This window comes from Condylostylus longicornis, unplaced genomic scaffold, assembly GCF_029603195.1.
Source record: "Condylostylus longicornis isolate FDR11 unplaced genomic scaffold, ASM2960319v2 ptg000040l, whole genome shotgun sequence".
In the NCBI taxonomy this organism is placed as follows: Eukaryota; Metazoa; Arthropoda; class Insecta; order Diptera; family Dolichopodidae; genus Condylostylus; species Condylostylus longicornis.
In genome coordinates, this window is record NW_026578009.1 from 15,630,325 (window position 1) to 15,641,953 (window position 11,629).

The following is an 11,629-nucleotide window of genomic DNA, read 5'->3' on the forward strand; positions in this document are numbered from 1 at the left end:
TAAAAATCAAAATAAAATTTTAAATAAAAATTTATCGCAAAAGCCGGCATAAAAATGAATAAGAAACTTGTAAATTCATACTTATAAATCTTAAGGTCTCTCCATCTATTGTAAAGAAAAAATATCTACATTCACCTCAATTTTTGCATTAAAATCTTAATTTTGAAATTAACAGCTACAACAGAGAGCAAGCAACTTTTAATATTTTGTCTATATTTCTTCTGCATTCTAACATTATTTCATATTTTAGCTTTTAGAAAACAAGTAATTTTAGAAGACCCTAGTTTTCCTTTAAAAACACAATATTCATTTACAATTCGAATTACTAGTTTGATAAATAACTTTCGACAATTGTTGTTTTATTTTCATAAAATTTCATCAAAAATAACAGAGCAATATTTAAATAACAGAGCAGAAAATATATTTATTGTTTTCTAAGCTCTGCAAATTAGTAGTACATTTTCAAAAGCAATTTAATAGGAGCAAGAAACCTCTAATAAATCGTAAAAAGCAAAAACAAACCATTATTACTAATTCTCAGCATTTTCAAAATATTTCGGAAGAAATTTTATATATGCATTCTCTCACAAATATCAAAACAATTCTTAACGGATAGTGACAAAAATCAGAAATATTTTTAATTATATGCAACGAGGTGCTGAAATCGAACAAAATTGTCCGCTTTAGGTATTACAAACGAATACACAAGTGTATATATTAACCGCAAAAAATTTATATGCTACACCTAGAAGTTTGAAACTTTTCACCTGTAATCAGAAATATTTTCAATGAAAAACTTTTTTAACCATAATAATAACAAATCGTTTCTTCCATTTCATTTAAATTGTAAAGGAAAACAAAAAAAATATTATTAGAAAAATTCAATTGGTTTTCTTTCTAACAAATAACTGTACATAAAATAGGAATGAAGAAGTGAAAGTTTTCTTCTATTTATCATCATCATCATCATCATTTTTATTTTATATCATTTCTGCCTTATATGTATGTACATATGTTGTTTTTGACTTGTTTTGATATTTGAAATGCTAAAATTTTTTATACGAGTAGAAGAAATTCAAAATGTTCACATATAAAAACCAAAAGAAAATCTCTGAAAAAAATCCCATAAAAAAAGGAAGAAATCCAGCTGCGTTAAAATTTTCATGGATCATAAAAGCAAAAACAAAGCAAAAATAAAAAGGATATTTAAGAAAGACGTTTACGAGTTGAGTGAGCGTTAAGAAGAAAAGCTCAGCATGAAGAAAATAAATCATCGTAAAAGATTTGTTCTTCTATTTATTTTTCTTTTAAATTCGATTTGAAAAGATTTTCGTAGCACTAAAATTATATCGTTAACTGATTTGATCACTTTCTGTTGACAACAGTGTTGGCTTTGAATTTATTTAAAACGGTTTGCGGTGATTTGGATTTACCAAATCGCTCGAATGCTATAACTGAATAACAATAATTTCTCTAATAAAATTTATTCTATTTGTTGAACTCCACAAGTTACATTATCAATTCTTTAATACAGTTTAGATATTAGGTTAAAATATGTGATTAGAACAATATCAACAATTCGCGATACAAAAATAATATTTTGACGTACATAAATCATGACTTATATCACTAATGTTATTAACGTTTTAATATCATTAATGTTTTGAGTAAGTTTAATTGAAAATTTTAAATTATTGTTTAAAACACATTTGATATTGCAGAAACACTTTCAAAAACATGAAACACAAACGTGAATAACATCTCAAATTTAATTTTGTTCTAATACAAACGATTAAGCTTTATTGCCATTCACTTTAGTGTACAATTTCTACACTATACATAGCTCGCTGAGAAATTAAATACCTACGAGTTTATCTAATTTAATAACTACTAATAGTTGTATTGAGAACAGGTTTTACTTTAGGCAACATTCATCCTTGCTTATAAAAGCGGATCTGAAGAACAATCAACTTAATTTCATCATATATACATACATACATATAACAAAATATCAGACGAATTAGATAATTTCAACAGAAAATCGTTCTTCAAAACAAATAAATTTAAAAATTCGAAATTATTTTGTTATAAATTTTACAACGATTTATGTCTACGATATCATAGAATAATTTACAAAGTTTTATTGATTTGATTCAAAATATGAAGGCGGACGTAATTTATGAATTTTTTGTAAAGAAATTTTTTTTATGAAATTGTTGATTTGATTTCTTTCTTCATTAATTTATTATAAACATAAAATATAAATATTTTCATTTATGTTCCCTCAGGTCCAAAATTAAGAAAATAAAATTATATATTATTTTAGTAATGCCGTCCATTGTTTGAATTCAAAAACAATTTCGTTTCCATCTCATTTCAAATAAAAAATTTAAAAACAAAAGTTGATATTTTAACTTACTTTCATCCATCTTTCTGGTATTCTTGCATCATACATGGCATCTAAAGATTCTCTTAACGACTGACTCATAACTATTGTACCATCGATTGCCAATTGTAAATCTGATAAACATGATTTGACCGCTTTAATAACCCGCTGCATTCGATCAATTTCTTGCCTATTTATTAGAATTAATTGAAATATCTAAATGGTCTTAAAAAGAAACTTGTTTTTTTTTAATTTTATTATACCTTAAGAAAATATTCATTGGTAGTAAGGGTCCCATACGATTGAGTGATTCTCTTACTTCATATGCATTATAAGGTGGTGGTAATTTACGCAACATATCTGCAGCCAGTTGATATACTATGCTTTCACGTGTTTCACCACCTGTGTTTCCACCCTCTTTCGGTTGTACACTAAGAATTGTGTCAAGAATACCTATAATTTTTTTACAAAATTTAGTGCAAATACGAGTATGTATACAATTTCTAAAAAAATTAAGTTTCGTTCATATAAAATTACCAGCGTAATTATTTTTGAAAATAAATTAACACGAGTAAATTCAGGCTTTTTAATTATTTACCCGAAATCAGAATTGAAATATAGCAACAGGTATATTTTAAAATAAATCACGCTTTTATTTTTCTATTGATCATTGGGTCGACTACTTCAAATTATTTATTTCATGACGGCACAATTTCAAATTTTCAAAATAAAACTTTTAAGTTGTAAGCAGCTTAAGATAACCGATCCATTTATATTTTATTTGTGGAAATTTGTAAAACTTTTATTAATTATTGCACTTGTATAAATTATTCTATTCGTACATATATGTATATACGCATGTATACCGAAACTGTTAGCAGATTTTGTAGCAGAAGTAAACCTTCAACATGGTAACTGAACAACAACAAAAATATTCCAAATACTTGATGTTTTCTTACCTTTAGCTGTATTAATTTGATATGTGATATCGGCATTCGTATGTAATCCAAAAACTTCAGGCGTATCGTTAATAGGTAACGAATTAATATAATCAACATAACCGTTAATATTCCTTGTAATTGGTACCTTATATCCTTTATAAAATTCAAAGCTTTGGGTTAATAATGACTCACTAAACCACACTGCACAGAATGTGATTAACAATCTTTTATCAAAATCATCTGTAACCCTACCACCATATTGTATTTCACCCAGCATAAAACAAATTGTTTGCCATGAAACACCTTTTTTCGGATCCATTTCGTCCAAATGATTTTGAATGAATTGAACACTAGCAGCGAAATCAGCGTGATTAAATTCATATGGTATATTCCAACCTAATGGACCAAATTTTCTTCTTTCCTGAACTATAGTATGCAAAAATGCTACTGTATATAATAAAGGAGGCCATTGCGGTGCTGAGGTGTAATCCAAGAAGTCTTGGCTGAAAGCCTTTGTAATTTTTAAAAAACAAAAACACGCATTAAAAAATTTATAATCAGTGGTAAAATTTTTAAATACCTGATAACTTCTTTTCATTGATGCTCGAATACCTTGTGGTGGTTCATTGGTGAATTTGATCGCCATCTGAAGTAAACCAATCGGAAAGTTTGCATGTGGTTCTGTAGTTAACCATAATCGGAAAGAGTCTTCAATATGACTAGTTTCGACAATAATGTCAATAACTTCATTGCAAAATGATAATGATAAATGAACATTCTGTAATAAAACCCATCCACCACCTGCCATGGAATCCATTATTAATTTACGTGCATGATACTCTTGTCCTTGACCCATTGAAATAGATTTTAGAGCTAAATGTTGGCGTAATAAGTAATGATGAATAAAAAGAACAAAAAATTATAATTTTGTAAATGTTAAATGATTGTTTTGTAGTTGACTTCTAATAAGCTTATTTTCCAAGCAGAAGTAATGTTTTAACAAATTTGCGGATTGTTACTCATTTTCAAAAAAAAGTTTTTATACTTGAATTTTTAAATTTGAAAATTGTGCGTGTTCTCTCCAGTTCTATAAGCTTGCATTAGCGGAATTTTTCGATTTTTTTTAATTTATTTAGCAAAAAGTTTACTTTATATTAAAATATCTCCCTGCTAATATAGATAATTAAAAGCGTTCAACGAATAAATTGAAGGTTAATTTTAATGAAAACTAACAATCCTATAAAGTTAAAGAAGGTCTTAATTCTTAAAGCCAGAGAGATTTTATATTTCCGTTTTAGTTTCAAAATCAATGTAAAAAAATCAATATGTTTACGTAATATGTTATCAATTATGTCTAGTAATTGTAGTTTTAAATAAATTATTAAATTTTTCTGCAAATTAATTAAAATACATATAACATTCGCTTCAATGTTTTAAGCTTGTAGTAGTCAACTTTATATTTTTTCAACTGCCAATATATTAAAATATAACTTTTACGTAAGTATATGGTGGCATTTAATTTTATTGCTACGATATTTTGATAAATTAAGTTGAAATTGAAAGCTCGTTTATTTAAAAATTTGAACGTGTTTGGAAAATGATTCAAAAAATAACCATGAATCAAAAAATATATTCCAATTATTTTCTAAAATTTTTATACATTTATAGCCACACATTACTAAAATATTTAATAACAACCATCTGTAATTTTAAAAGCAACAAGTATTAAAGCGTTATAATGTTGTTCGGAAACGCTTCCAGCGAATAAATTTTAGGCCATGCATGGAAATACCACATACCAATATATCTGCGATAAAATATCTAAAGATCATAAAAAATTATTAAAGCAAAATCTGAATTTGGTTTTTATGAAACACACATATTAAAATTTTACTATTTTTAATTATATTTGAGGTAAATAATATATGTATTTGCAGGATGACTAATTACCAAGTATTTATCACACATCTTTTTCAGAACTAGGTATCAAATTACGTCGGTTTTTAAGAAAATTTCATAAAATTTTCACTAACCAAATTTTGTGTTTCTATAAGGAATTTAAATTTTTTTTCGTTTTTTTATTTTTTTAGTTTTTTGCCTGCTTTACCTGACAGAAACTTTCTTCAAATTTTAATTTTTTGTTTTGGCACAGTTTTGTCCCACTATCTAAAGCTTTATTAAAAGCTGTAAGACGTGGAAATATATTAAATATTTTGCTAGTAACAATGGGGATGGAAAATACCATTGGCATTTCATGATTTTTAAAGATTTGATATGGAATAAAATTATATTTTTCAGCATACATTTACATATTACATACTTATAAGATGATTTTAAAATAACGAAAATAATACCATTCAATAAATTGTCGCCAAATAGCATTTTTGGGAGTTTGAGTGGCCATAACTTCATATGTTCATGAAGATATAAATTTTTTACAAGGATACTTTCGTATATTTCACTTTTATTATTTTAAGGGTTGTTGATGTTTTGTAAACATATGCAGAAACGGATGGAACCAGTTTCCAGAAGGGGCAATTTCCCAGTTTTTTTGGAATAAAGCGAAATTTTACTAGAACGAAATTTGGAAAAAAACAACATTTTCGAATAAAAATTTTGTGAAATTTTCTTACAATTCATGTGAAAACCATTTAATTTTGATACCCATTTCGGCACAAAAATTTTATCTTTTTCAATGCTAACGCTTTAAGCAGTAAACACTTAGTAAAAATCACCTTGTATAACAAATACATATGTACTTGATTTGACTGCCAATTAGGGATATAATTTCATTACAAATAATTTTAATGAATAATTTCATTTTTTCGACTTCTTGATTCAGAATATTGGTTCAATTTCCAATAAATAATTTTTTTGAATTTCACTAATCAAATATAATCATGGATTCCGCAATTTACGTGTTATTAGAAAAAAATATGAATAGCTTTTATAATTTTGAAAACAATTGAATTAGAAATTTTAATCACCGTTGCAAATTATTCTGAATTTAGAAGATCGTTTATTATTTCAATTTATTGTATATGATTTCAAAAATTCAATTAAATTTAATAAAAAATTAGTAAGTTATGAAATCTAAGTTACTACAATAAACATGCTTACTGAACATGCCCATAAAATTAAAATTCATTAATTAAATCGATTCCAAAATAATCAATATACTCACGTATTTCTTTTTGTTTTGCTAATTGTGCAATTTGTGTAGACGGATCTGAACCAATTGAGAGTAAACAGATAAATGGTGTGCGTGGTTCTGATTCTTGCCATGTTGTTTCCAAATCCAGAATTTGAATTTCACTGTATTCGGGACCCAACGATTCTGAAAACATATTTATTAAAAATCAAGTATAAAACTGTAAAATTTTAGTCAAAAATTATTTTTCAGTTTTATAAGTTTCAAAAGTAGCCTACGAAAATACAAATGATTAATTTCTGGAAAACTCCAACTTTACTAATTTCAAGAATCAAATAACTAAAAAAATTAACATTAACAATTAAAATACGGTTGTATCAGTTTGAAAAGCTTAATAAAAGAAAGTAAAAGAAAATTCAACGATGACAAAAATAATAACGGCTCCTCACGGCAGTCTACACGGGACGCAGGTCCTTCAACACAACGTGTCCGAGCTGCCAAGAAATGAACAAGAATGAGACTATTTTTCACTCTCTCTGCGAGTTTCCGGTTCTGAACTGGGGCAAACTCGTTACATGGGGTAGAGCAAGTGTGGTGAGGTTGAACGAATATCGAAAATAGACATCTGGAATTTAAATTGACTAATCAAAAGAATCGGGAGACTTAGATGTGGTACCTGTTACCGTACGCTCAATAAGGACCTGGTGATTATGGGGTAGTGGTAGCAAAATAAAACATTTGTGCTAATTGGGGTGCGTTGGACGTGCTGCACCTGCCACGTCAACCAACCAACCACATAAAAACAATAGTAAACGAGAAAGAATAAAGTTGACCTTGTCAAATCTGTGATACCCGTTCGAATTTGTTATCCTATGTGCGAATAAATATGCCATAACTGATTAATTAACTGACTTTAAGTTTCCGTATAACCATATTAATTTATGCAAAATTTCAGTAATGTATTTTTCAAAATACTGTGTGTGCCAAACTACTATTGAAGTTGTATGACAACTATCAGAAAGAGCTAAGAAATTTTAACGAATTTTATCAAGCACATCGGCCCTACTAATATATTCGCTTGTGTGCAATATCAATATTACAACTTTTGTAGTTCTTGAGATATAGCCAAATAACTTTTGAAGTTGAATGACATGTACCAGAAGGAGCAAAGTAATTTCAACGACTTCTATCAGACATATTGGCCCTACTAATATATTCGTTTTTGTGAAATTTCAATACCACAACTTTCATAGTTTCTGAGACATAGCCAAATAAATTTTGAAGTTGTATGGCAGCTACCCGAACCGATACACCGATCATGCCCAATTTAAATAGGGTTCTAGCACTTACTACAATAAATCATTTGTGAAATTTCATTTGGTGAACTTAGCTCAATAAGTTTTTGAGTTATCGCTGGGACGGACGGACGGACGAACAGACAAAGCTAAATCGACTCAAAATTCGACCCTGATCAAAAACGTACACTTGGGTCTGTATCTCAGACCATTATTTCTTAGCGTTACCAACGGCAAGGCAAATTTAGTATACCCTTCGAACATACGTTCGCACGGGTATAATAACATTCTCTGATGGAATTATATTTGTAGAATACTAAGGCATACAATTACATGACGTACAATCATATCATACGAAACGTTTTTTTCTTTTAAACACTTTTTCAAATTGTACACAACTCAACAAATTATACGAGTATAATTTAGTAGTTTAAGTGTTTTATTGTGCAGCCCGAAGCATTGTACGAAAACCCTAAAATGGCCCGTGATGATAAATGTATTTGACATGCCTGAGCATCAATGTTAACATGAAGCCTAATAACTCTAAATCTTCGCCTAGTACTTCTTAGACGTTTGAATATAATAAAATTTATAAAAATGTTCAAAAAATTTTTTTTTTTTTCAATGGTTGATAATTTTTCCGAAATATAATTTTTTTTTATTGGTGTGAAAAGAAAACTTCCTTTTATTCGGAATAAAATACTTTTATTTTTCGCTAATATATTTCGTGCGCTACATACGCACTTTATCAAAGCTGATTTTCTTCTAATTAAGACAACAAACAATAAAAATTGAAATCTATTAAAATTAGGAATATTATACCTGACTTAATATAATCTACCTGACTTAATCTAGAATTTGATTATTTTTTTTTTTTTTTTTTTTTTGTTATTATTTACAAACTAAATTTATACCTGTTTTAAACCTTAAAACTGGTCAAATAATTAATTTAAAGAGCCAAGTAGCCGCGTTACCTTCGTCCGCGTTTAGTAGGCAGTCCTTGTTTGATTTGTATATCTGCATGCTTTCATGAACTTCTCTCCTGTGTTTTCCTTTTACCTCTTTTATTACCTTTAAGTTATCTTTCGTGATTGTGTGGTCCGTTTCATAAATGTGTTTTGCAACCATAGAATCGAAAATCCGGTTAAATCCTACTCTCCTTGCACGTTTTATTTCACTTAAATGTTCCTTAAGTCTTGTTGTAACGGGTCTCTTCGTTTGTCCTATGTAAAATTTATCGCAATTATTACAATTGATTTTGTACACACCGCATCTTTCATGTATCTTCAATTTTATCCTTAGCCGAATTTAACAAACTCCCAAGTTGATATTTACTAATGATTTCCGATGTCCGAATATTGTGTTTCCTAAACAACTAAGGAAACACAATATTCGGACATCGGAAACCATTAGTAAATATCAACTTGGGAGTTTGTTAAATTCGGCTAAGGATAAATTAAAGATACATGAAAGATGCGGTGTGTACAAAATCAATTGTAATAATTGCGATAAATTTTACATAGGACAAACGAAGAGACCCGTTACAACAAGATTTAAGGAACATTTAAGTGAAATAAAACGTGCAAGGAGAGTAGGATTTAACCGGATTTTCGATTCTATGGTTGCAAAACACATTTATGAAACGGACCACAAAATCACGAAAGATAACTTAAAGGTAATAAAAGAGGTAAAAGGAAAACACAGGAGAGAAGTTCATGAAAGCATGCAGATATACAAATCAAACAAGGACTGCCTACTAAACGCGGACGAAGGTAACGCGGCTACTTGGCTCTTTAAATTAATTATTTGACCAGTTTTAAGGTTTAAAACAGGTATAAATTTAGTTTGTAAATAATAACAAAAAAAAAAAAAAAAAAATAATCAAATTCTAGATTAAGTCAGGTAGATTATATTAAGTCAGGTATAATATTCCTAATTTTAATAGATTTCAATTTTTATTGTTTGTTGTCTTAATTAGAAGAAAATCAGCTTTGATAAAGTGCGTATGTAGCGCACGAAATATATTAGCGAAAAATAAAAGTATTTTATTCCGAATAAAAGGAAGTATTCTTTTCACACCAATAAAAAAAAATTATAAAAATGTTTTCATTCTCAAAAAATTTAATTTGCAACCAATACTAAGTGTTTGCAAGGAATACAAGAAAAGCATACATTTAAATATTCGGACGTAAAACAAGGAAAATGAAAATTTAATAGTTTCATTTTCAATTCTCGCTAATCAAAAATTGATTATTAATATTCTGCCAAAGTTCTTCGTTAACAACACAAATGTAACACAAATTGTTATTTTTTTCTATGATTTTCAAAAATCTTATTCCTTTGATCAAGCACAAACTTTGTTGGATTTTATTGAATTTTTTTATCTATCTACTCTTTACTATCTACTTCACACTCCTCAGAGTTCTGATTATGTAAATTATTTCAATTTAATCCATTTTCCATAACAATACTTTATTTACAAACCTTTTATATGAAAATTTCTTCAATGGATAAAGAAGAATATTTGTAATGGTTTTTCTTAAAAATAAAAATGTCTTTAAAATAGAAAATTTCTTAAAAGGAAAATCAAAAGAGAAACTAAAAAAAAATTATATATCAGCAAAACTGTACAAGAATTAAGTTGGGTTAACTTTAGGATAATTGTATAAAAACACGCCACTTATTACGAAAGACATTTTCTCTAAATGAAAACGGATAAAACGACTTTTATTTTAAAAATGTCTGGGATTAATTGTTAAGTTGTTCCCAAAATCGTTCTACAGTATGTGTGTATATTAATTTTGTTCAAAGATTGGTATTGACTGAATTCGATAATACTAATGTTTTTAACCTACAAATTTATTTAGTGGGCAAGATGAAGACTTTATTCTCCAAATAACACGAGTAAATAACACGAGTAAATAATGCGAAAATCTCTGTTTAATAAAACGTGTGTAGTAATAGTTTCAATAGTTCAATAGAGAAAAAGATTTGTAATTCTTAAAATTACAAACGGGAAGAAAAAATATATACCCCTTCTTATATGCTACTTTATTTGAAAAATGTCCGCACATGTAAAAAAAAATTAAGAGAAATTTTTGTTATCCTTAGGTGCCTTAACACATTTTCTTTTTCTTGGAAATTAATAACATAAAAAATTTAGCCTTGTCAAGTGGATTGAAAGAAGACTATTCCAAACTAAAAAAGTGTTTATAGAACTCAAAATTTGTTAACACATTTAACATATAGTAAGAAAGGTTTTTCAAGTGTGTTAGTTTCGTTAAAATTTACGTAATTGCACGTATACATATTTTCATATTTATATATATTTGGGGTCAGACAACATAGACTTATATCCTTAAAGCATTTAAATTAAATAACCTATAACTGAAAGGTTCTTCATATCACATACCATTCGATTTTGGTTAAGTATTATCTAAAATTATTGTCAGATTATGGGGTATACAAATATTACGAAAAATTAAATGTCAACAAATAAGTTCAAATAGATTTTTGTCAGTGTTTCTATATTTTCGTTAATTTCATAAGTTTTTTTTCTTGATATCGATATCAAGCAAAAAGATTTATGAATAAATAATTCTATAAGCTTACCATCACACTTATATATGTAAGCACATAAAATATTGATTTAGTACCTTCAACATATTTCTTAGCTTGCGAAATAGTACGGTCCGGGCTCCAAGATCTGATTAATAGAAGCTTTCTAAATGAATCCAAACTAGTTTGATATCCACATGGTATTTCTTCAGCTTCAGGTTTATCGGCTTCGTACCAAGTACGCCAATCTTTTTCATTTGCTTCTATCTGTATGTTAGCAAAAATACATATACATATA

General features: G+C 27.9%; 1 protein-coding gene across 1 annotated transcript in view; it reads right to left on the bottom strand.

Annotated features, from left to right (window-relative positions):
* Nucleotides 1–11,629, bottom strand: part of LOC129609562 (dynein axonemal heavy chain 5) — a 64,279-nt gene that overhangs the window by 13,392 nt on the left and 39,258 nt on the right. The window contains exons 33-38 of the mRNA XM_055521542.1: nt 11,430–11,598; nt 6,512–6,664; nt 3,908–4,200; nt 3,346–3,838; nt 2,650–2,839; nt 2,420–2,576 (exon numbers count right to left, since the gene is read on the bottom strand). Coding sequence (XP_055377517.1) covers nt 2,420–2,576; nt 2,650–2,839; nt 3,346–3,838; nt 3,908–4,200; nt 6,512–6,664; nt 11,430–11,598 — 1,455 coding nt within the window. The remainder of the gene's footprint in view (nt 1–2,419; nt 2,577–2,649; nt 2,840–3,345; nt 3,839–3,907; nt 4,201–6,511; nt 6,665–11,429; nt 11,599–11,629) is intronic.